Source organism: Myotis daubentonii, chromosome 15, assembly GCF_963259705.1.
Source record: "Myotis daubentonii chromosome 15, mMyoDau2.1, whole genome shotgun sequence".
In the NCBI taxonomy this organism is placed as follows: domain Eukaryota; kingdom Metazoa; phylum Chordata; class Mammalia; order Chiroptera; family Vespertilionidae; genus Myotis; species Myotis daubentonii.
The window spans coordinates 22,509,313-22,535,571 of record NC_081854.1 but is presented as its reverse complement, the minus strand read 5'-3'; the positions used below and the strand labels follow the sequence as shown (position 1 = coordinate 22,535,571).

The following is a 26,259-nucleotide window of genomic DNA, read 5'->3' as shown; positions in this document are numbered from 1 at the left end:
CTGGGCTTTCCCTGCTCTCTTTACCCCTGCAGGACTTGGAGGAACAGATCAGGGTAGCCTTCCACTTAGGATGGCACCACCTCTTTTGAGGGGAGAGCGCTGCAGCACACTACCAAAGAACCTACTGGAGGGCTCTGATTAGGTTGCATCAAATGTCCCAATTCTGAATTGTGCCCCATTCTCTCTGCAGATATGAGTTTAGCAGGATGGAGCCAGCAGTATTTGGGAGTACAAATCCAGTCTATCATTGCCTGACCAGCATAGCTCAGTGGTTGAGTGTCAGCCTATGAACCAGGAGGCCACAGTTCAATTCCCAGTCAGGGCATATAACCAGGATTGCAGGTTTGATCCCCAGTGGGGCCGTACAAGAGGCAGCCGATCAATGATTATCTCTCGTCATTGATGTTTCTACCTCTTTTTCCCTCTTCTTTCCTCTCTGAAATAAAAAATATATATTTTTTTAAAAATGGGAAATAATCCAATCCATCCATTAATTGGGGTGGCACCAGTCCTTGGCCCTTGGGAGAGGAGCTAGCTGCTTGCCTTCTAGCTTGGCAGCACCTCATCAGAAATCCTGAAGGGAGGTTCCAAGTGGGCTGTGCTCCAGATGTCCCAGTTCTGAGTTGTGCCCCATTTGCCCTGCGAGGCTGCACCAGCAGGAAGGTACCAGGGGTCTTGGAGGAAAATATCGAGGCTGCTCCCTCTGTTTGAGGTGGTGCCAGCTCTTGGGGATGAGAGAGATGCCTGCCTTTTTTTCTATCCCTGCAGTGCCCTAACATGTTTGAAGGCATCATATCAAATGTCCAAGCTCTGAGTTGTGCTGTAAGAATAGACGTGCTGGACCCTAGGAGATGGCAACTCAGGGCTCAGGACCAGGACCGCAAAAAACTATCTTTTAGATTTCCAGAGCTATGCCACCCAGATCTTCTCTTTATGGCTTCTGTATGCCCCGAGTCTCCTTCCCTCTATAAGAGCCATGGGTGAGTGCCCAAGGGTGATTCCGTTTGTTAGCCTTTAAAGAGATTACCTGGGATTCAAACAGACTCCCTCCTCTTTCCAGTGGACAAAGTCCCTGCTGCCAGATGCTATGCAGACTTTTCTTGGTCTGATTTGTGGATCCCTCTGTGGGGGCTTTTGCAGCTTCAATATTTCTCCAACGTCACCACCGCTGCCCCTGCCTGGGTGTAGGGACCAGCCTTCTTTGCATCTCCACCCTTCTTATCAGTCTCTGTGTAGCTTAATTTTTTTCAGTCCTTTGATGTAATACTCCTATTCAGGTGTCCTTCCGTTGTTTATTCAGGTTGATTATTCTAAATTTTAGCTGTTATTCAGGGTTGGTGCTGGGAGGAGGTGCGTATTGCTTTCATGTACTCCACTTACATGTACAACTAACCATTTTGGAATAGATCTGGAAACACTACTTATTGGAGATTCCCAACTTCCACTGTTTTCATTAATCAATTATTAGACATTACCCCTATATTCACAACACTTGTGGCTGTTCATCTGCTCAGAGTAAAAGCCAAATTCTTTAGGATGCCTGTAATGCTCAACTAATCTGCTTATCCTTTACCTCCTGTCTTCTACTACTCACTCACACTGGCTTTCTTGTTATTCCTCAGATATACCCAATATACTTCTAGGGTACTTCAGGGTATTTCTTCAACCAGATAGATATCTAAGTAACTTTCTCTATCTAATTAATCTCTTCACTTCTTTCAAATATTTGTTAAATGTTAACTTAGTAATTCCTATCTTTGACTTCACCAACAGTCCTGAACTGTCCTACCTGATTTTTCTCCTGTAGCACTTAATATCTTCTAACTTACAATAAAATTTACTTAATTACACTTGCTTTTTGTCTCCCCAAGAAAATAAGGCCCATGAAGGTAAGGATCTTTGCTTTGTTTACTATGATATTGAAAGCTTTTAGGACAGTACCTGTCACAATGTTAAGTGAATTCCTTAAAAGAAGAAACTATAAGAAGTAACTACAGGTTATTTCAGTATCTGTATTATTCATATATGCATAAAGTCATAATAGTCCAACAACCTTCATAATTTCTTCTTTTTAAAAATATTTTCCCCCCTAGCTAGTTTGGCTCAATGGAGAGTATGTCATCTCGAGGACTGAAGGGTCACAGGTTTGATTCTGGTCAAGGGCATGTACCTTGGTTGCAGACTCGATCCCAGCTCCAGTCAGGGCATGTACAGGAGGGAACCAATCAGTGTGTCTCCTCACATCGATATTTCTCTGTGTCTCCTCCTCCCTTCCACTCTCTCTAAAAATCAATGGAAAAATATCCTCGGGGAGTATTAACAACAACAAAAAATACTTTTCAATTACAGCTGATATAAAATATATTACTTTTAGGTATACATTCTATTAAATTAGTCATTTACTATATACCTTAAAAAGTGAACACCCCAATAAGTCTAATACCCATCTGACACCATACATAGTTGTTACAAAGTTATTGACTATATTTCCTATGCTGTACTTGATCCTATATAATAAAGAGGTAAGATACAAATTGACCATCACTCCAACACACAAGATGGCCGTCCCCATGTGGTCAAAGATGGCCACCCCCATGTGGACACAAGATGGCCACCACAAGATGGCCAGCAGGGGAGGGCAGTTGGGAGGAACCAGGCCTGAAAGGAAGGGCAGTTTGGGGGCGATCAGGCCTGCAGGGGAGGGCAGTTAGGGTTGACCAGGCCTGCAGGGGAGAGCAGTTAGACTGGATTGGCAGGGGAGGGCAGTTGGGAATGATCAGGCCTGCAGGGGAGGACAGTTAGGGGCAATCAGGCTGGCAGGGGAGCAGTTAAGCATTTATCAGGCTGGCAAGGGAGTGGTTAGGGGGTGATCAGGCTGGCAGGCAGAAGCGGTTGGGGGCAATCAGGCAGGTAGGCGAGCAGTAGGGAGGCAGCAGTCCTGGATTGTGAGAGGGCAGTCGGACATACTTCAAGTGGTCCCAGATTGGAAAGGGTGCAGGCTGGGCTGAGGGACACACACCCACATGCACGAATTTCATGCACTGGGCCTCTAGTATTTTTATAACTATTTTTATTTTTTCCCCCTTACTTGATGAAACATATACAAAAAAGCAATGCTAAAAGCAATGGCAGAAAGTTTACTGCCTATGTTTTTTTCTAGGATTTTTATGGTTTCAAGTCTTACATTTATGTCTTTAATCCATTTTGAGTTCATTTTTAGATATTGCAAAAGAAGGTGTTCTTGTTTTATTTTTTGCATGTACCTGTCCAGTTTTCCCAACACCAATTATTAAAGAGACTGTCTTTACCACATTGTATATTATTGCCTCTTTTATTAATTGACCATATAGGCATGGGTTTATTTCTGGGCTCTATTGTGTTTCCTTGATCTTTGTGTCTATTTTTATACCAATTCCATCTGTTCTGATTACTAACACCTTGTGGTATAGATTGAAGACAAGTAGCATGATACTGCCAACTTTATTCTTTCTCAAAATTGCTATCGCGATTTAGGCTCTTTTGTGGTTTTGTATACATTTTTGGATTATTTGTTCTAGTTATGTGAAAAATTCCATTGGTATTTTTGATAGGGATTTCATTGAGTATGTTGGTTACTTTGGGTAATAACCTAGCTTATTTTTTTTTTTTTTATCAGTGAGCATAGTGTATCTTTTTACTTGTATCTTAATTTCTTTTTTTTTTTATTACTTAAAGTATTACAAAGAGTATTACATATGTCTCCTATTTTTTCCCCTGCCCTTGATAATCCCCTGGCCTTCCCTACCCCCCAGTGTCTTATGTCCATTGGTTATGCTTATATGCATGCATACAAGTCCTTCGGTTGATATCTTACCCTCCCCCCCCTCGGACTCCCCCCCCACCCCCGGCCTTCCTGCTGTAGTTTGACAGTCTGTACGAGGAAGCTCTGCCTCTGTATCTATTTTTGTTCATCAGTTTATAATGGTCTTTATTATCCATAAATGAGTGAGATCATGTGGTATTTTTCCTTCATTGACTGGCTTATTTCACTTAGCATAATGCTCTCCAGTTCCATCCATGCTGTTGCAAATGGTAAGAGTTCCTTCTTTTTTACAGCAGCATAGTATTCCATCGTGTAGATGTACCACAGTTTTCTAATCCATTCATCTACTGATGGGCACTTAGGCTGTTTCCAGATCTTAGCTATGGTGAATTATGCTGCTATGAACACAGGGGTGCATATACCCTTTCTGATTGGTGTTTCTGGTTTCTTGCAATATATTCCTAGAAGTGGGATCACTGGGTCAAATGGGAGTTCCATTTTTAGTTTTTTGAAGAAACTCCATACTGTCTTCCATAGTGGCTGCACCAGTCTGCATTCCCACCAGCAGTGCACAAGTGTTCCTTTTTCTCCACATCGTCTCCAGCACTTGTCGTTTGTTGATTTGTTGATGATAGCCAGTCTGACAGGTGTGAGATGGTACCTCATTGTTGTTTTGATTTGCATCTCTAGGATGATTAGCTACTTTGAGCATGTTTTCATATGTCTCCTGGCTTTCTGAATGTCCTCTTTTAAAAGGTGTCTATTTAGGACCTTTGTCCATTTTTTTTTTAATTAAATCTTTATTGTTCAGATTATTACATTTGTTCCTTTTTTTTCCCCCCCATAACTTCCCTCCTCCCAGTTCCCGCCCCACCCTCTGCCCTCACTCCCCACCCACTGTCCTCATCCATAGGTGCAAGATTTTTGTCCAGTCTCTTCCCACATCTCCCACACCCCTTTCCCCCCCAAGAATAGTCAGTCCATTCCCTTTCTATGTCCCTGATTCTATTATAATCAACAGTTCATTCTGTTCATCAGATTATTTATTCACTTGATTCTTAGATTCACTTGTTGATAGATGCATATTTGTTGTTCATAATTTGTATCTTTACCTTTTTCTTCCTCTTCCTCTTCTTAAAGGATACCTTTCAGCATTTCATATAATCCTGGTTTGGTGGTGATGAACTTCTTTAGCTTTTCCTTATCTGTGAAGCTCTTTATCTGACCTTCAATTCTGAATGATAGCTTTGCTGGATAAAGTAATCTTGGTTGTAGGTTCTTGGTATTCATCACTTTGAATATTTCTTGCCACTCCCTTCTGGCCTGCAAAGTTTCTGTTGAGAAATCAGCTGACAGTCGTATGGGTATTCCCTTGTAGGTAACTGAGTTTCTTTCTCTTGCTGTTTTTAAGATTCTCTCTTTATCTTTTGCTCTTGGCATTTTAATTATGATGTGTCTTGGTGTGGTCCTCTTTGGATTCCTTTTGTTTGGGGTTCTCCGAGCTTCTTGGACCTGTAAGTCCATTTCTTTCACCAGGTGGGGGAAGTTTTCTGTCATTATTTCTTCAAATAGGTTTTCAAAATCTTGCTCTCTCTCATCTTCTGGCACCCCTATAATTCTGATGTTGGTACGCTTGAAGCTGTCCCAGAGGCTTCTTACACTATCCTCGCATTTTTGGATTCTTTTTTCATTTTGCTTTTCCTGTTGGATGTTTTTTGCTTCTTTGCATTTCAAATCATTGACTTGATTCTTGCGCTCCTCTGGTCTGCTGTCGGGCGTTTGTATAATATTCGTTATTTCAGTCTGTGTGTGCTTAATTTCTAGTTGGTTCCCCAATATAAGATCGAGGGTCTTATTAGTTTTCGTGTAGATCTCATTAAGTTTATCGGCAGCTTCTAAACAGTTCTTGAGAGACCTTAAAAGTGTGGTTCTGAACTCTATTTCTTCCATTGACAATTTTGTCCTGTTTCTTTGTCCCCGCATTTTGTTATGCTTCCTTAGTGCACCCCCTAGTGGTCTTTGTTCGCAGTCTTATAGATAAATCTTGATTGTTGTAGCTAATTCTAGGGAGGGTTTGACCTCCAGGCCAAGTGGCTATGAGAATCAGCTGTGTCAGCAGTGAGAGAACTTCTGTCCTCTAGGGAGGTGCTAATCTAGCCTTTGCCTGAGGCTAACCGGCAAATGCCTCTGTGCAGGGCTTGGGCTGGGCGGGTCGCACAGGATCAACAGGGTGGGCCGGAGAGAGCAGTTATGGCGGCTCTCAGTCCTGTCCCCAGGGGCTCTGCCTCTCTGAGTCCCAGCACCCGCTGCAAAGCTCGGAGAGAAAGCTGCACTCACTCTGACCGAAGCCAGACAGTCCCGCTTCTCCCATTTGAGTCTGGGTCCCTAAAGACTCGCCCGGATCTGGTGCTCAGAGTCTGCGACTCCCTCCCGATTGAAAACAACAACCGCGCCCTCCGCCGCCAGCCCGCTCCGCGCACTCCGCACCTCAGAATTTGACTTCAGCACTGCGCCTCCTCTGAGTGTCCGTACGCGTTTCTCTTTCCTCCTAGTTGTAGGACTTCCACTCAGCCAGCATTCCTGTGGTTCTGGGTGATGTCCCTTCAGTTTTTTGGTTTCACTTTTGAAGTAGTTGTTCAAAGCAGCAAACTCCGGCGTTAACCTATGCCGCCATCTTGGTTCTCCCCCTTTGTCCATTTTTTGATTGGATTGTTTATCTTCCTTTTGTTGAGTTGTATGAGTTCCCTATAAATGTTGGAGGTTAAACCCTTATCAGTGATAGCATTGGCATATATATTCTCCCATGTAGTGGGCTTTCCTGTTGTTTTGTTGATGGTTTCTTTTGCTGTGCAGAAACTTTTTATTCTGATGTAGTCCCATTTGTTTATTTTCTCTTAAGTTTCCAATGCCCTAGGATCTGTACTGGTGAAGAAATTGCATCTGCATATGTCTGAGATTTTGTTGCCTTTGGATCCCTCTAGTATTTTTATGGTTTCCCGTCGTATATTTAAGTCCTTTATCCATTTTGAGTTTATTTTTGTGTCTGGTCTAAGTTGGTGGTCTAGTTTCATTTTCTTGCATGTATCTGTCTAATTTTCCCATCACCATTTATTGAAGAGACTGTCTTGACTCCGTTGTATGTTCTTGCCTCCTTTGTCAAATATTAATTGAGCGTATTGGTTGGGGCTGATTTCTGGGCTCTCTATTCTATTCCATTGGTCTATATGTCTGTTCTTGTGCCAGTACCTGGCAGTTTTGAGAACAGTGGCTTTGTAATACAGCTTGATATCTGGTATTGAGATTCCATCTCCTTTGTTCTTTCTCAGGATCGCTGCAGCTATTCGGGGTTGTTTTTTATTCCAGATGAATTTTTGGAGAGTTCTTTCTACGTCTGTGAAATATGCCATTGGTATTTTAATGGGAAGTGCATTGAATTTATAGATTGCTTTGGGCAGTATGGACATTTTAATGATGTTGATTCTACCAATCCAAGAACATGGTATGTTCTTCCATCTGTTTATGTCTTCCTCTATCTCTTTTTTCAATGTCCTGTAGTTTTCTGAGTAGAGGTCTTTTACCTCCTTAGTTAAGTTTATTCCTAGGTAGCTTAATTTTTTTGGTGCAGTGGTAAATGGGATTGCTTTTGTAGTCTCTCTTTCTGCAAATTCACTATTGGTGTATAGTAATGCCATAGATTTCTTGGCGTTAATTTTGTATCCTGCTACATTGCCGAATTCTTTTATTAAGTCTAATAATTTATTGATGGAGTCTTTAGGGTTTTTTAAGTATAATATCATGTCATCTGCAAATAAGGACAATTTTACTTCTTCTTTTCCAATTTGGATGCCTTTTATTTCTTCTTCTTGTCTAATTGCAAGGGCTAATACTTCCAGTACTATGTTGAACAGGAGTGGTGAGTTGGGCATCCCTGTCTTGTTCCTGTTCTTAGGAGAAATGGTGTTAGTTTTTGTCCACTGAGTATGATGTTGGCTGTGGGCCTGTAATATATGGCTTTTATTATGTTGAGGTATGATCCTTAAATTCCCACCTTGCTGAGAGTTTTTATCAAAAATGGGTGTTGAATTTTGTCAAACACTATTTCTGCATCAATTGATATGACTATGTGGTTTTTTTCTTTCAATTTGTTTATGTGATGTATCACGTTTATTGATTTGCGGATATTGTACCATCCTTGCATCCCTGGGATAAATCCTACTTGGTCATGGTGTATGATCTTTCTGATATACTGCTGGATCCGATTTGCTAAGATTTTGTTGAGGATTTTGGCATCTATGTTCATGAGGGATATTGGCCTGTAATTCTCTTTCATTGTGTTGTCTTTCCCTGGTTTTGGTATTAGGGTGATGCTGGCTTCATAGAATGAGCTTGGAAGTGTTCCTTCCTCTTGGATTTTTTGTAGTAGTCTGAGGAGGATAGGTTTTAGTTCTTCCTTGAATGTTTGGTAAAACTCCCCTGTGAAGCCGTCTGGTCCTGGGCTTTTGTTTGCTGGAAGCTTTTTGATGACTGCTTCAATTTTTTCCATAGTTATTGGCCTATTGAGACTTTTAAATTCTTCCTGATTAAGTTTTGGAATTTTGTATTTTTCTAGGAATATGTCCATTTCCTCCAGGTTGTCTAGTTTGTTGGAGTAGAGTTGTCCATAGTATTTTTTAACAATCATTTGTATTTCTGTGGGGTCTGTTGTTATTTCACCTCTATCATTTATGATTTTTTTATTTGGGTCCTCTCTCTCTGCTTCTTGGTGAGCCTGGCTAGAGGTTTGTCAATCTTGTTTATCCTTTCAAAGAACCAGCTCTTGGTTTCATTGATTTTCTGTATTGTTTTTTTTTTTTTTGTCTCTATGTCATTTATTTCTGCTCTAATCTTTATTATCTCCTTCCTTCTGCTCACTCTGGGCTTTTCTTGTTGCTCTCTTTCTAATTCTTTGAGCTGTAGATTTAGATGATTTACTACCATTTTTTCTTGTTTGTTGAAATAAGCCCATAGAGCTATAAACTCCCCTCTCAGGACTGCTTTCATTGTGTCCCAAAGGTTTTGGATTGTTGTGTTTTCATTGTCATTAGTTTCCAGGATGTTTTTAATTTCTTCTTTGATCTCATTGGTTACCCAATCAATATTTAACAACATGCTATTCAGCTTCCAAGTGTTTGAGTTGTTCTTATTGTAGTTTATTTCTAACATTATGCCCTTGTGGTCTGAGAAGATGCTTGGTATGATTTCAATATTCTTGAATTTGGGGAGACTTTGTTTGTGATCCATTTTGTGGTCTATTTTTGAAGATGTCCCATGAGCACCTGAGAAGAACGTATATTTTGTGGCTTTGGGGCGAAGTGTTCTGAAGATGTCGATTAAGTCCATCTGATCTAGTGAGTCATTTAAGATTGGTGTTTCTTTGCTGATTTTTTGTCTAGCAGATTTATCCAGTGATGTCAGTGGTGTATTAAAGTCCCCTACTATGATTGTATTGTTGTTGATCTCTCCCCTGATATCTTCCAGGAGTTTTCTTATGTATGTGGGTGCTCCTGCATTGCGTGCATATATATTTATCAGGTTTATATCCTCTTGTTGTATTGATCCATTTAGTATTATGAAGTAGCCTTCCTTATCTCTTGTTATGGCCTTCACTTTGAGGTCAATTTTGTCTGATATATGTATTGCTACCCCAGCTTTTTTTTCATTTCCATTTGCCTGAAAGATATTTTTCCATCCCTTCACTTTCAGTCTGTGTGAGTCCCTTTTTCTGAGGTGGGTCTCTTGTAGAGAGCAAATATATGGGTCATGTTTTTTTATCCATTCAGCCACTCAATGTCTTTTGATTCGACCATTTAGTCCATTTACGTTTAAAGTTATTATTGAAAGGTACTTGTTTGTAGCCATTTCTATTTTTTTGTGTGGCTGTTTTCTTTCTGGGCTTTTTATATCTTCTTTTTACACCAGTCCCTTTAGCAATTCTTGCATTGCTGGCTTGGTGGTGATAAACTCCCCTTCAATTTTGAATGATAGCCTTGCTGGATAGAGTATTCTTGGATTCAGTCCTTTGCTTTGCATCACGTTGTAAATTTCTGTCCATTCTTTTCTGGCCTGATGTGTTTCTGTTGAGAAATCATTTCATAATCTGATGGGGGATCCTTTTTAGGTAACTCTCTGTTTCTCTCTTGCACCCTTTAAGATTCTCTCTTTGTCTTGTACATTTGCCATCGTTATTATGATGTGTCTTGGCGTGGGTCTTTTGGGGTTCATCTTGCCTGGGACTCTGTACTTGTGTAACTTTTTTCTTCCCCATATCTGGGAAGTTTTCTGACATTATTTCTTCAAGTAGATTTTCTAATCCTTGCTGCTCTTCGCGTCCTTCTTGCTGCCCTATTATGCGTATGTTTCTTCGTTTCATATTGTCCCAAAGCTCCCTTAGGCTCTCCTCCTGCTTTTTAATTTTTTTCTCCAATTGCTGTTCAGATTGAGCTTGTTTCTCTGCCTTATCTTCTAACTCACTAATTCGGTCCTCTGCTTCTTCTAGTCTGCTGTTGAAACTTTCCATGGTGTTTTTGATTGTAGCTATATCACTTTTCATTTCTTCCTGATTCTTGCATAGGTTGTTGATTTTCTCATCCATCCAGTGAATGAATTGTACAACATTCTGAATTCTTTTTCTGTCATGTTGCATGCTTCAACTTTATTAATATCCTTTCTTGGTGACTCCTCATTGTCTTTCCTCTGGGTGTTGTTTAGTCTCTTCATTCTGATTATCTCCCGATGGTTCAAACGTCGAGTTGCGTGGGCCTGGACCATGTGCAGTCAGAGCCTCCCACCTCCCTAGTGTCACTGAAAAGCTCTGACACTAAGATGTGTGGTTGTTGTGGGTTGGTGGGAACCAGGCTCGCTCAGGGTCAGTGTTGTCAGCGCTCAATGTGGCCTTGTATGCACCCTTAGAATCAGGGACCCTGCCTGCACCATGCTGAAACAGAGACCCCCCTGGAGCATGTTGAAAACCAGAGCCCCCTAGCGTGCTCCAGGAGTCAGAGTTCCCCAGAATCCAGTATCAGAGTCTCTGTTGCTTCGCGCGACCTTGTCTTGAGAATCAGGGTCCTCGTGTGCCCTTGCACCAGGAATTGGAGTCACTGGCTCTTAGTACGAATGCACAGGGAATCAGGATCTCAGGTCCAGGTGATAAGAAACACAGTCAAGTCACTGGTGCTTGGGGCTGCCTCCTTCCCAGAGAATCGGGGTCCCTGGGCCTGTGCTATGCAGGATAAATTCCCGGAGCTCGCGGGATTGCTCCCAGCCCAGGGCTCCGAAGCCAGCAGTGCGCATAGGATCAGTTCCTGGGGTTTGCGTGGTTGCTCCCAGTCCATGACTCCTGAACCTGGCCCTATGCGGGATCAGTTCCAAGGTGCTCTCGCACTTCCAGGCCAAAGTTCCTGGAGCGCTGAAGCCCTGGCAAGGGGTGGGTCTATCAGTTAGTTACTCTGGTGCTGCCTGCGAGCCTCATGGATCTGCCACGGGGATTTCTGAACTTTTGGTGTCTGCAGGTCTGTAGCTGTGGTCACAGGTCTCTGTCCCCAGTGGCTGCAGGGTCCTGGTTTGCGTCTGAGATCAGACTGGGTGGTGCTGAGGCCAGGATCCTAGTCTCAAGCAGCTCTGTTTCCCAAGATGGCGTGGTCGCCGTGCCTGTGCCTGTGCTGGCAGCCCAGGAGTGTCCGCGCAGGGAGCGGGACTCCGCTGCCTAAGACGGCCCGGTTTAGCAGCCCCTTACAAGACCTGCAGAATCTAACTGTCCCTAGCTCATACACACACACCACACGTCCACACACTCCTCTATCACTTCCTTGCGCTCTCACACTCTCTCCCTCCCTACCTTCCTGCTGGTCGCCATTTTCTCTCCTCCCTGTATCTTAATTTCTTATGGTTTTTCAAGTATAGGTATTTTACTTCCTTATTTAAATTGTATTCTTAGGTATTTTATTCCTTTTGATGCAATTGTAAGTGGGATTGTTTTCTTAATTTCCTTTTCTGATATTTAATTAATGGTATATAAAATGCAACTGATTTCTGATATTAATTTTGTATCCTGCTATTTTGCTGAATTTATTAGTTCTAAAAGTGTGTGTGTGTGTGTGTGTGTGTGTTTGTGTGAGTGTGTGTGTGTGTGTATGCAAATGATAACAGCTTTACTTCTTTCCAATTTGGATACCTTTTACTTTTGTTTTCAGAATTTTTTAAAAAATTTTTTTATTGCTTAAAGTATTACAAAGAGTATTATATATGTCTCCTTTTTTTCCCTCTCGAACTTCCCCTAGCCTCCCATGCCCCCCCCAGTGTCTTGTGTCCATTGGTTATACTTATACGCATGCATACAAATCCTTCGCTTGATCTCTTACCCCCCCTCCCCACCTCCAACCCTCACCAGCCTTCCTCCTGTAGATTGACACTCTTTCCGATGTTGCTCTGCCTCTGTATCTATTTTTGCTCATCAGTTTATAATGGTCTTAATTATCCATAAATGAGTGAGATCATGTGGTATTTTTCTTTCATTGACTGGCTTATTTCACTTAGCATAATGCTCTCCAGTTCCATCCATGCCGTCGCAAATGGCAAGAATTCCTTTTTTTGCAGCAGCAGCGTAGTATTCCATCGTGTAGATGTACCACAGTTTTCTAATCCATTCATCTGCTGATGGGCACTTAGGCTCTTTCGAGATCTTAGCTCTGGTGAATTGTGCTGCTATCAACATAGAGGTGCATATATTCTTTCTGATTGTTGTTTCTAAATTCTTGGGATATATTCCTAGAAGTGGGGTCACTGGGTCAAATGGGAGTTCCATTCTTAACTTTTTGAGGAAACTCCATACTGTCTTCCATAGTGGCTGACCTGTCTGCATTCCTACCAGCAGTGCACGAGTGTTCCTTTTTCTCCACATCCTCTCCAGGACTTGTCATTTGTTGATTTGTTGATGATATCCATTCTGACAGGTGTGAGATTGTACCTCATTGTTGTTTTGATTTGCACCTCTTGGATGATTAGTGACTTTGAGCATGTTTTCATATGTCTCTTGGCTTTCTGAATGTCCGCTTTTGAAAAGTGTCTTCTTAGGTCCTTTGCCCATTTTTTGATTGGATTGTTTATCTTCCGTTTGTTAAGTTGTATGAGTTCCCTATAAATGTTGGTGATTAAACCCTTATGGTGATAACATTGGCAAATATGTTCTCTCATGCAGTGTGCTATCTTGTTGTTTTGTTGATGATTTCTTTTGCTGTACAGAAGATTTTTATTTTGATGTAATCCCATTTGTTTATTTTCTCTTTAGTTTCCAATGTCCTACAAGCTGTATCAGTGAAGAAATTGCTTTGGCATATGTCTGAGATTTTGTTCCCATTGGATTCCTCTAGCATTTTTATTGCTTCCCATCTTACATTTAAGTCTTTTATCTATTTTGAATTTATTTTTGTGCACGGTGTAAGTTGGTGTTCTAGTTTCATTTTCTTGCATGTATCTGTCTAATTTTCCCAACACCATTTATTGAAGAGACTGTCTTGCCTCCATTATATGTTCTTGCTTCCTTTGTCAAATATTAATTGAGCATATTTGTTTGGGTCGATTTCTGGGCTCTCTATTCTATTCCATTGATCTATATGTCTGTTCTTCTGCCAGTACCAGGCAGTTTTGAGAACATTGGCTATGTAATACAGGTTGATATCTGGTATTGAGATTCTACCTACTTTGTTCTTCTTTCTCAGAATTTCTGCAGGTATTTGGGGTCTTTTTTTATTCCAGATGAATTTTTGGAGAGTTCGTTCTGGATCTGTGAAATATGCCTTTGGCATTTTAATGGGAAGTGAGTTGAATTTATAGATAGCTTTGGGTAGTATGGACATTTTAATGATGTTGTTCTCCCAATCCAAGAACATGGTATGTTCTTCCATCTGTTTATGTCTTCCTCTATCTCTTTTTTCAACGTCCTGTAGTTTTCTGAGTAGAGATCTTTTAACTCCTTAGTTAAGTTTATTCCTAGAAAGCTTAATATTTTTGGTGCAGTGGTAAATGGGATTGCTTTTTTTCGTCTCTCTTTCTGTAAGTTCACTATTGGTGTATAGAAATGCCATAGATTTTTTGGCATTAATTTTGTATCCTGCTACATTGCCAAATTCATGTATTAAGTCTAGTAATTTTTTCGATGCAGTCTTTAGGGTTCTGTATGTATAATATCATGTCGTCCGCAAATAAGGACAGTTTTAATTCCTCTTTTTCAATTTTGATGCCTTTTATTTCTTTCTCTTGTCTAATTGCAATGGCTATTACTTCCAGTACTATGTCAAACAGGAGTGGTGAGAGTGGGCATCCCTGTCGTGTTCCTGTTCTTAGGGGAAGTGGTTTTAGTTTTTGTCCATTTTTTTGTTTTTCGTAGTATGAACATTTTTTTTATTTAATTAAACCTTTATTGTTCAGATTATTACATTTGTTCCTCTTTTTCCCCCCCATAACTCCCCTCCTCCCAGTTCCCACCCCACTCTCCGCCCTCACTCCCAACCCACTGTCCTCATCCATAGGTGCAAGATTTTTGTACAGTCTCTTCCCGCATCTCCCAAACCTCTTTCCCCCCAAGAATAGTCAGTCCATTCCCTTTCTATGTCCCTGATTCTATTATAATCAACAGTTCATTCTATTCATCAGATTATTTATTCACTTGATTCTTAGATTTACTTGTTGATAGATGCATATTTGTTGTTCATAATTTGTATCTTTACCTTTTTCTTCTTCCTCCTCTTCTTAAAGGATACCTTTCAGCATTTCATATAATACTGGTTTGTTGGCGATGAACTCCTTTAGCTTTTCCTTATCTGTGAAGCTCTTTATCTGACCTTCAGTTCTGAATGATAGCTTTGCTGGATAAAGTAATCTTGGTTGTAGGTTCTTGGCATTCATCACTTTGAATATTTTTTGCCACTCCCTTCTGGCCTGCAAAGTTTGGGTTGAGAAATCAGCTGACAGTCGTATGGGTATTCCCTTGTAGGTAACTGAGTTTCTTTCTCTTGCTGCTTTTAAGATTCTCTCTTTGTCTTTTGCTCTTGGCATTTTAATGATGATGTGTCTTGGTGTGATCCTCTTTGGATTCCTTTTGTTTGGAGTTCTCTGCGCTTCCTGGACTTTTAAGTCTATTTCTTTCACCAGGTAGGGGAAGTTTTCTGTCATTATTTCTTCAAATAGGTTTTCAATATCTTGCTCTGTCTCATCTTCTGGCACCCCTATAATTCTGATGTTGGTATGCTTGAAGCTGTCCCAGAGGCTCCTTACACTATCTTCGTATTTTCGGATTCTTTTTTTATTTTGCTTTTCCGGTTGGGTGTTTTTTGCTTCTTTGCATTTCAAATCTTTGACTTGATTCTTGTGCTCCTCTGGTCTGCTGTTGGGAGTCTGAATAGTATTCTTTATTTCAGTCAGTGTATGCTTAATTTCTAGTTGGTTCTTTATCATAACATCGAGGGTCTCATTAGATTTCTTGAGGATCTCATTAAGTTTATCGGCGGCTTCTAGACAGTTCTTGAGAGACCTTGAAATTATGGCTCTGAACTCTATATCGTCCATTGACAATTTTGTCCTGTTAGTTTGTCTCCGCATTTTTTTAATGCTTTCTTGGTGCACCCCCTAGTGGTCTTTGTGCGCAGTCTTGTTGTAGTTAAGCCTTGATTGTTGTAGTTAATACTGGGGGGGTTGACCTCCAGGTCAACTGGCTGTGAGAGTCAGCTGTGTCTGCAGTGGGAAAACTTCTGTCCTCTGGGGAGGTGCTAATGTAGCCTTTGCCTGAGGCTATCTGGCAAATGGCTCTGTGCAGGGCTTGGGTGGGGCGGGTCGCACAGGATCAAACAGGGCAGGTGGAGGGAGCAGTTATGGCTACTCTCAGTCCCGTCCCCAGAGGCTCTGCCTCTCAGAGTCCTAGCAACCGCTGCAAACCTCGGAGAGAAAGCTGCTCTCACGTTCCGACCAATGCTAGATGGTCCCGCTTCTCCCGTCTGAGTCCAAGCCCCTAGAGATGCGCCCAGAACTGGAACTCAGGGCCTGAGCCTCCCTCCCAATGGAAAACGACTGCCAAAACCGGTTTGGCTCAGTGGATAGAGCATCGACCTGCAGACTGAAGGGTCCCAGGTTCGATTCCGGTCAAGGGCATGTACCTGGGTTGCAGGTACATCCCCAGTAGGAGATGTGCAGGAGGCAGCTGATCGGTGTTTCTCTCTCATCGATGTTTATGACTCTCTATCTCTCTCCCTTCCTCTCTGTAAAAAATCAATAAAATAAAATAAAAAAAGAAAACCACAACCGCACCCTCAGCCACCAGCCCGCTCAGCGCAATCTCCGCACCTTTGTATTTTCCACACTGCGCCTCCTCTGTGTCTCGGCATGCTGTTCTCTTTGCTTCTAGTAGAAGAATTTCCCCTCAGCCAGCTTTCCTGTGGTTCTGGGTGCTCTCCATTCCGTCTTTTAGTTTTATTTTTTTGAAATATATTTTATTGATTTTTTACAGAGAGGAAGGGAGAGAGATAGAGTTAGAAACATCGATAAGAGAGAAACATCGATCAGCTGCCTCCTGCACATCTCCTACTGGGGATATGCCCGCAACCCAGGCACATGCCCCTGACCAGAATCGAACCCGGGACCACTCATTCTGCAGGCCTACACTCTATCCACTGAGCCAAACCGGTTTTGGCTAGTTGTATTTTTGAAGTGGTTGTGCAAGGCAGCATTCTCCGGTGTTTACCTATGCCGCCATCTTGGTTCTATATCGGTCTGTCCATTGAGTATGATGTTGGCTGTGGGTTTGTCACATATGGCTTTTATTATGTTGAAGTATGATCCTTCTATTCCCACTTTGCTGAGAGTTATTATCAGAAATGGGTGTTGGATTTTGTCAAATGCTTTTTCTGCATCAATTGATATGACCATGTGGGTTTTTTTCTTTCAATTTGTTTATGTGATGTATCATGTTTATTGATTTGCGGATATTATGCCATCCTTGCATCCCTTAGATAAATCCTACTTTGTCATGATGTATGATCTTTCAGATGTACTGCTGGATCCGATTTGCTAAGATTTTGTTGAGGATTTTGGCATCTATGTTCATGAGGGATACTGGCTTATAATTCTCTTTCACTGTGTTGTCTTTCCCTGGTTTTGGTATTAGCGTGAAGCTGGCTTCATAGAATGAGCTGGGAAGTGTTCCTCCTCCTTGAATTTTTTTGTAGTAGTCTTTAGAGGATAGGTTTTAGTTCTTCCTTGAATGTTTGGTAAAACTCCCCTGTGTAGCCGTCTTGCCCTGGGCTTTTGTTTGCTGGAAGCTTTTTGATGACTGCTTCAAGTTCTTCCATAGTTATTGGCCTATTGAAATTTTTAGATTCTTCTTGATTGAGTTTTGGAATGTTGTGTTTTTCAAGAATTCATCCCGTTCCTCCAGGGTGTCTAGTTTGTTGGAGTAGAGTTGTCCATAGTATTTTTTTTACAACCATTTGTATTTCTGCGGGGTCTGTTGTTATTTCACCTCTATCATTTATGATTTTGTTTATTTGGGCCCTCTCTCTCTGCTTCTTGGTGAGCCTGCCTAGAGGTTTGTCAATCTTGTTTATCCTTTCAAAGAACCAGCTCTTGTTTTTTTTTGTTTTTATGTATTTCTTTTTTGGTCTCTAGGTCATTTATTTATGCTCTGATCTTTATTATCTCCTTCCTTCTCCTCACGCTGGGCTTTTATTGTTGCTCTCTTTTTAATTCTTTGAGATGTAGAGTTAGATGATTTACAACCATTTTTTCTTATTTTTTGAGGTAGGCCTGTAGGGCTATAAACTTCCCTCTCAGGACTGCTTTCATTGTGTCCCATAGGTTTTGGATTGTGTTTTCATTGTCATTAGTTTCCAGGATGTTTTTAATTTCTTCTTTGATCTCATTGGTAACCCAATCATCATTTAATAACATGCTATTCAGCTCCCAAGTGTTTGAGTATTTTGGGTTCATTTTATTTTAGTTTATTTCTAATATGCCATTGTGATCTGAGAAATGCTTGTTATGGTTTCTATCTTCTTGAATTTGGGGAAACTTTGCTTGTGACCCAATATGTAGTCTATTTTTGAAAATGTCCCATGTGCACTTGAGAAGAACGTATATTCCGTGGCTTTGGGGTGGAATGTTCTGAAGATGTCAATTAAGTCCATCTGATCTAGTGAATCATTTAGGATTGCTGTTTCTTTGCTGATTTTTTGTCTTGAGGATTTATCCAGTGATGTCATTGGTGTATTAAAGTCCCCGATTATGATTGTATTGTTTTCGATCTCTCCCTTGATATCTTCCAGGCGTTTTTTAATGTATTTGGGTGCTCCTGCATTGGGTGCATATATGTTTATCAAGGTTATGTCCTCTTGTTGTATTGATCCCTTCAGTATTATGGAGTGGCCTTCCTTATCTCTTGTTATGGCCTTCACTCTGAGGTCTATTTTGTCTGATATAAGTATTGTTACCCCAGCATTTTTTTCATTTCCATTTGCCTGAAAGATATTTTCCATCCCTTCACTTTCAGTCTGTGTGAGTCCCTTATTCTGAGGTGGCTCTCTTGTAGACAGCAAATATATATGTCATGTTGTTTTATCCATTCAGCCACTCAGTGTCTTTTGTTTGGAGCCTTTAGTCCATTTACATTTAAAGTTATTATTGAAAGGTACTTGTTTGTAGCCTTTTCTATTTTTGTGCCTGCTTTCTTTCTGAGCTTTTTATTTCTTCTTTTTACACCAGTCCCTTTAGTATTTCTTGCATTGCTGGCTTGGTGGTGATAAACTCCCTTAGCCTTTTTTTGTCTGTGAAGCTTACTGTGGATCTCTTGCACAACCCCTTCAATTTTGAATGATAGCCTTGCTCGATAGAGTATTCTTGGATTCAGTCCTTTGCTTCGCATCACTTTGTAATTCAGTCCATTCTTTTCTGACCTGATGTGTTTTTGTTGAGAAATCATTTGATAATCTAATGGGAGATCCCTTATACATAACTTTCCGTCTCTCTCTTGTAGCCTTTAAGATTCTCTCTGTGTCTTGAACATTTGCCATTGTAATTATGATGTGTCTTGGTGTGGGTCTTTTCGAGTTCATCTTGTTTGGGACTCTCTGTGCTTGTGTGACCTTTTTCTCCCCACCTCAGGGAAGTTTTCTGATATTATTTCTTCAAATAGGTTTTCTTTTTTAAAAAATATATTTTATTGATTTTTCACAGAGGAAGAGAGAGATATAGAAACATTGATGAGAGAGGAACATCGATCAGCTGCCTCCTGCACACCTCCTACTGGGGATGTGCCCACAACCAAGGTACATGCCGTTGGCCAGAATCGAACCTGGGACCTTTAAGTCCACAGGCCGATGCTCTATCCCTTGAGCCAAACCAGTTAAGGCCAAATAGGTTTTCTAACCCTTGTTCCTCTTCCTGTTGTTCCGGCACCCCTATTAATTGTATGTTTTTTCATTTCATGTTGTCCCATAACTCCCTTAGACTTTCCTCTTGTCTTTTAATTTTTTTTCTCTAATTGCAGTTCAGTTTGTTTGTATTTTGCTTCCCTGTCTTCTAAGTCCCTAATTCGGTCCTCCGCTTCTCCTAGTCTACTGTTGAAACTTTCAATGGTGTTTTTTTATTGCAGCTATATCACTCTTCATTTCTTCTTGGTTCTTACATAAATTATTGAATTTTTCATCCATTTGTTTTTGATTCTTACATAAGTTGTTGATTTTTTTTCATCTGTTTCTTGTTGATTCTTGCATAAGTTCTTGATTTTTTTCCTCCATCCAGTTTATGCATTCTAGGACCCTTAATCTGAATTCTTTTTCTGACATGTTGCATGCCTCTGTTTCACTTAGCTGCTTTTCTGGGGAGTCCTCTTTTTCCTTTGGGGGTTTCTTTGTCTACCCATGTTTGATCTCACCGACAGATCTAGATGTTGCGTCATTCAGGGGCTGCTCCTTGGGTGGCTCCTTGGGCTGCGTTCGCTCCTCGGGCGGTTGTGGTAGCAGTTGCTCCTCAGTTGGCAGCAGCTCCTCTGGTGGGTGCTTTTCAGAGCCATGGTTGCTCCTCTGGCTGGTGTCAGGAGGCTTCTCACACAGCTGCTGTTCCTCAGACAGGGTGTGTGCTGATCACGTGGCTGCTGTTCCTTGGATGGGTGTGGGCTACACACGCAGCTGCTACTCCTTAAACTGGGGTGGACTGCTCACCTGGCTACTGTTCCTTGAATGGGGGCTGGCTGCACACTGCTGTTGTTCCTCTGATGTGGTGGGCTGCTTGTGGGGCTACTGCTCTTTGGACTTGGAAAGGTTGATTGCAAGTCTGCTGCTCCTCGGCCTGGGGTGGGCTGCTGGTACTGCTGCTGCTCTTTGGATTGGAGTGAGCTGCATGTGTCGCTGCTCCTCCTCTCCAGGTGTCTGGTTATGTGGCTTGCTCTCTAGCACTTTCCAGGGGAACTCTCCCCTTCCCAGCTGCAAACTGTCTCACCAGCTGAGTATTCTTCGCCTATTCAGGGGTGAATGTTATGTGTTTTAGCTGCTCATTCTATTTGCTCCAGGATAAGCCTTGGGATGTGTCTGCCTATTCCGCCACCATCTTGTCTCTCCTCTACTTTTTTTCTCGACTGATTACTGTGGATAGAACTTGCAATACTGTGTTTAATAAAAATGGTGAAAGTGGAGATCTTTTCTTGTTCCTGATCTTAAAGAAAAAGCTTTCAGGTTGTCACCGTTGAGTGTGATGTTAGCTTTGGTTTTTTTTATGTTGTCTTTATATTGAGGTATGTTCCCTCTATTCCCACTTTATTGAGTTTTTATTCTATATTTCTTCTTGATTTTAGATTTACTTGCTGTTTTTTTTTTAATAATTCTAAACAATCCTCCCCAAGTTTCTGTACAGCCTATTTTTAGTTTTTTTATTGCACACTTTAGAACTATGAAAGCCGGTGTTCTTGTTGGTTTTATTTGCTATTAAACTTTACATACTTCCTTTTATGTACTTGCATAGAAGTACCTCCTGGTACATAAAGAGGAGACATGTTTTTCTTATTATTTTTCAGGCTGGGAATCTGTGTGTGAGAGTGAAGAATTAACCCCAAAGCAGGACATTTGTGAAGCACAGTCATCCCAGAAGATAATAGTAAACTTTAAAAGCTGCGGTCTTGAGTACTCCAATTTGAGAGAGGAATGGAAATGTGAGGGCCATTCTGAGAGGCAACCAGTGAATCAGAAGTCATATTTCAAAGAAGAGACAATTACTAATGAAGGAGCCCTTATTTATGAAAGAGGACAAGAATATAACAAATCTTGGCAAAGTTTCCATCTGAACACACTGCTTCATTCACAACAGATAGCTTCAAAAGAGGAGAAAGTACATAAACATGAGACACATAAGAAAGGCTTTAAAAATAACTTAGTGGTTATTAAACCCAAGAATATATATACAGAGAAGAAACTTTTGAAATGTAATGACTGTGAAAAAGTTTTCAGCCAAAGCTCATCCCTTATTCTCCATCAAAGAATTCATACTGGGGAGAAGCCCTATAAATGTGTAGAATGTGGGAAAGCCTTTAGCCAGAGATCAAATCTTGTTCAACATCAAAGGATTCATACTGGAGAGAAACCCTATGAATGTAAGGAATGCAGGAAAGCATTCAGTCAGAATGCACACCTTGTTCAACATCTGAGAGTTCATACTGGAGAAAAACCTTATGAATGTAAGGTGTGTAGAAAAGCCTTCAGCCAGTTTGCCTATCTTGCTCAACATCAGAGAGTTCATACTGGAGAGAAACCCTATGAATGTATTGAATGTGGGAAAGCATTTAGTAATAGATCATCCATTGCTCAACACCAGAGAGTTCATACTGGTGAGAAACCTTATGAATGTAATGTGTGTGCAAAAGCATTTAGCCTTCGGGCATACCTTACTGTACATCAGAGGATACATACTGGAGAGAGACCCTATGAATGTAAGGAATGTGGGAAGGCCTTCAGTCAGAATTCACACCTTGCTCAACATCAGAGAATTCATACTGGAGAAAAACCTTATAAATGTCAGGAATGTAGGAAAGCATTCAGCCAGATAGCCTACCTTGCTCAACATCAGAGAGTTCATACTGGAGAGAAACCCTATGAATGTATTAAATGTGGGAAGGCTTTTAGCAATGATTCATCCCTTACCCAACATCAGAGAGTTCATACTGGAGAGAAACCTTATGGATGTAATGTTTGTGGAAAGGCTTTTAGTTACTGTGGATCCCTCGCCCAACACCAGAGAATTCATACTGGAGAGAGACCCTATGAGTGTAAGGAATGCAAGAAAACCTTTAGGCAGCACGCACATCTTGCTCATCATCAAAGAATCCATCTTGGGTTGTCACTTACACCTAATTCTGTCAATCACCAAGTCCTATAGATCTGTTATAAATATTTCAAGAATTTATATATTTTTCTCTATCTTTAATGTCACCCTAGTCCATTTCACCTGGATCACTGCTGTAGCTTTTCTAACAGGCTTTCCTGTATCAATTTTGCTTTCCTTAAATTTATTTCTCACCATGCACCCAAAATTACATTTTTTAATACATACATTACTGCCTCTAATGAAAATTTTTTGGCTTATTATTCTTAATCTAACATCTACAGTCTTTAAAATTTTCAATGAGGTACTTTATTATCTGGTTCTTATGGACCTCTCAGCCTTATTTTATTTTAGGTTTCCTCTCTGGGCACTAAGCACTTCCCAGGATGAAAAGCTTAGATTATAGAAAATTATAGCTCCATCACTACTGTGTGTTATGTGGCTTTGAGTAATTTGATTGACTTACCTAAACCTCAGGGTTTTCTTTAATTTCAAAATAGGGATAATAAAGGATACTGTAATTTAGAAATGTCTGAAGTTAAATAGTGTATGTTGTAAATTGATACATATTAAGTAAGAATTTTGCATGTAAAGTACTTCATACAATGCATTAAATATAGCCCACATTCAGTAAATGATAGCTAATATTTATTGAATGCCTATTTATGCATCAGGCATAGTTAACATATATTAACTCACTCCTCATATCTGAAACAAGTAGAACATCCCTGGGAAGCAACCTAAAAATTTTAGAGCATAAGTGAAGTTTTTGTACTCTGGGTGAGTAATCAATATATACACAAAAAGTAGTAGAAATATAACACTTATAACCAGTTTTAGGAAGTTTCCAGAGAGAATGAATTGGATAAATTTAATTAAAATAAAATAAGTATTTACTGAGAATTACAGAGCTTACATTTAGGTAAAGAAAAGAATAGAGGATCACAACTCTAAGCAATAACAAAACAAGATCCATAAACCTAGAAATTCATACTGTCCCATAAAAAGGCACCAGGCCCAGGTAATTGTATGGTTGAATCTAGTTAATTTCAAAGCTTTAAACTTTCATGCTGTAGGAATTAAGCATAATATTTATAAATATTTTTTATCCAGTGATTATAAAATTGAATTTAAGAGAGGACTTAGGGAAGAAAACTACATATATATGTATTTCATTCATTCAGTGAATATTGGATAGCTACTATTTGCTAGGTACTTACACTATTATAGGCATGAGGAGACAATGATGATCAATACGAAGACCATGTTCACACAGAGTAAAATTACAGAGGCTGGAAGTGTTAATACATAGATATAAGCATAGATTTCCACAATCAAAAGATGGAAGAATAATGAGTAAAATAAGAAGTATTATATAGTCTAGACCAGTGATGGCGAACCTATGACATGCTTGTCAGATGTGACACATGAACTCATTTTTTTGGTTGATTTTTCTTTGTTAAATGGCATTTAAATATATAAAATAAAAATAAAAAATATAAGTCTTTGTTTTACTATGGTTGCAAATATCAAAAAATTTCTATATGTGATATGGCACCAGAGTTAAGTTAGGATTTTTCAAAATGCTGACACGCTGAGCTCAAAAGGTTCGTCATCACTGGTCTAGACTCTAGACTGAAGAGACTGAAGATAACAAAGTTGCCAGTTATTCCTACTTCACAAATTCATTGCATTTTGAACTAAAATTTCTGAATGGGCCTTTTGCCATTTATTTTCACAACTGTGTTCTGAAATTCATCTATGAAGTATGAATTATTAAGAATGGGAAGAAAGTTCTTGAGAATGATCTGTTTGTAGAAATTTTGCATATGATGAAAATGGTTCACACCAGTAAAGAATGAATAGATTCCAGGATAGTATAATAATTGACTATAGGCATCACTAGTAGTAAGGGTAAAATAAACAAAACCACAATGAACTATTTCAAGATCATCACATTGACAAAAGCATTACATTGATAATGACTTAAAATATTTACATCATTGGAATGTGAGTACAGTTGTATTTGGAAGTAGTTGTGCTTAGAATAATTAGGCAATATCTAATAAAGTTAAGGATGTGGATATTCTGACCCAGCAAATCCACTTAAACCTCTACAGCAAGCATGTCAAAATCAAAGGATAACATGGGCCAAATAAACAAGGTTTAAGTTTGTTTATTTATGTGGGCAGAAAAAAAAATGCTTCAATTTTCATAGAAACGCAGGTTTATTTCAATAGAGACATGCTGAATACAAAGAGCTGAAATGAGTAATCATTAACATAAAATAATAAAACATTTTAATAAAAATCTTTTTTCTTGAACATTAACTTTCCAGACACCTAGTAACTGCACAAATTAATAAGTGTAATGCAAATAAACCTATTTTTCTTATTCTCTGAAAGCAAAATATTTCCTGTTGTGCACACCAAACAAGTCAGTCTAAGACTAATGACATGGAAAATTAGCTGCTAAAATATTTGCTGCTAGTATTAGGAAAGAAATGGTGCACCTGCGTGTAAAGGTGAGTAAGGGAAATGAACGCAACACAATTATAGCAATCAGTCATTAGCGTACATTGTAGTTCATTATTAATAATTATGTATAACAGGATATTGTAAAAATTAAATTACGAAATTTTTACTAAAATGTTTCTTACATACCATTATATTGGCTGGGCCACAAAAATATTCATTGTGGGCCACATGTGGCCTGCAGGCCATGATTTTGACATGCTTGCTCTATAGAATCTGTCCTCAGGTGTTCAGGGAAATGTACTTGAAAATCCATTTCAGTATTGTTTGTGAGAATGGAAGTTGAAAGTAACAAAATAACCCAAGTTAAAGTTAATGAACTAGATATACTTCTATCAACATGGACAAATCTCAGAAACAATGAAATTGAATCAGAGAATTTTGTATAACATGGTACGACTTATTTACATAATGTGCAAATCAACACATTTTTTCCTGTGCTAAATACCATAAAGAAATAGTTAAATAGCATTTATGGAAATAATCATCAAATTCAAAACAGTGTGACCTCTGGGGAGGGTGGATAATGATATTGAGGAAAGGATGCAAATAATAATTTCTTCAAAATATAAGCAAGTATGGCCAATTATAATTTGATAAACCTGGTTATGGGTTTGTTTATAGGTAGGTTTTTACTCTCTGGACCCTTTGTACATTTAAACTATTTCATAATAAAAATATTTAAATTATGTTTGCTTTTCTCAATTATTTACTTGCTAAACCTCAGGTTTGCAGATGGTGTTCCCATTGATATTCACCTTCTCTTTAGAAAGAAGCTCACATATAATTGACTTCCATATGCATTCACTGTTAACAAATTGTTGACTCTCCTAGAATTTTGAGTGACTATATTTTTATACTGAGCATTTTGTAGCCTACTTATTACATGATTTCTCCATCATTCTCCCCTCACCCAACTTTCTTGAAGCATGACTGACAAAATTGGATATATTTAAGGTGTACAACATGATGTTTTCATTTATACATTGTGAAATGATTACCACAATCAGACTAATTAACATGCCCATCTATATATATAAAAGCCCAGTGACCGTTAATGGTGGAACGACCAGAATGACTGGTTGCTATGACACACACTGATCACCAAGGGGGAGACACTCAACCCAGGAGCTGCCCCCTGGTGGTTAGTGTGCTCTCACAGCAGGAGTGCCACTCAGCCAGAAGCCAGGCTCACGGCTTGTGAATGCAGCGGCAGTGGCGGGAGCCTCTCCCGCCTCCATGACAGCACTAAGAAGCAGCTAGCCAAGTGGTAAGGAGCAAGCAGGTGGGTGGTAAGGAGCGAGGGGTCCCAGATTGCAAGACTGCTGGTTTAGCACTGGCAGTCAGACATCCCCCGAGGGGTCCCAGATTGCAAGAGGGCGCAGGCTGGGCTGAGCGACCCCCTCCGCCCCCCCATGCATGAATTTTGTGCGTAGGGCCTCTAGTCACTTCATAGTTACCATTGTGTGTGTGTAATGAGAACACTGGAAAGCTACTCTTTTAGCTAATTTCAAGTATACAATACATTATCATTAA

At 40.0% G+C, this 26,259-nt stretch overlaps 1 protein-coding gene across 4 annotated transcripts in view; it reads left to right on the top strand.

Annotated features, from left to right (window-relative positions):
• Nucleotides 1–25,396, top strand: part of ZNF570 (zinc finger protein 570) — a 48,718-nt gene extending 23,322 nt beyond the window's left edge. For all 4 annotated transcript variants that reach the window (XM_059666719.1, XM_059666717.1, XM_059666718.1 and 1 more), the window contains one exon: nt 20,889–25,396. In XM_059666719.1, coding sequence (XP_059522702.1) covers nt 20,889–22,243 — 1,355 coding nt within the window. In that variant the 3' untranslated portion in view covers nt 22,244–25,396. The remainder of the gene's footprint in view (nt 1–20,888) is intronic.
• The last annotated feature ends 863 nt before the right edge of the window (nt 25,397–26,259 follow it).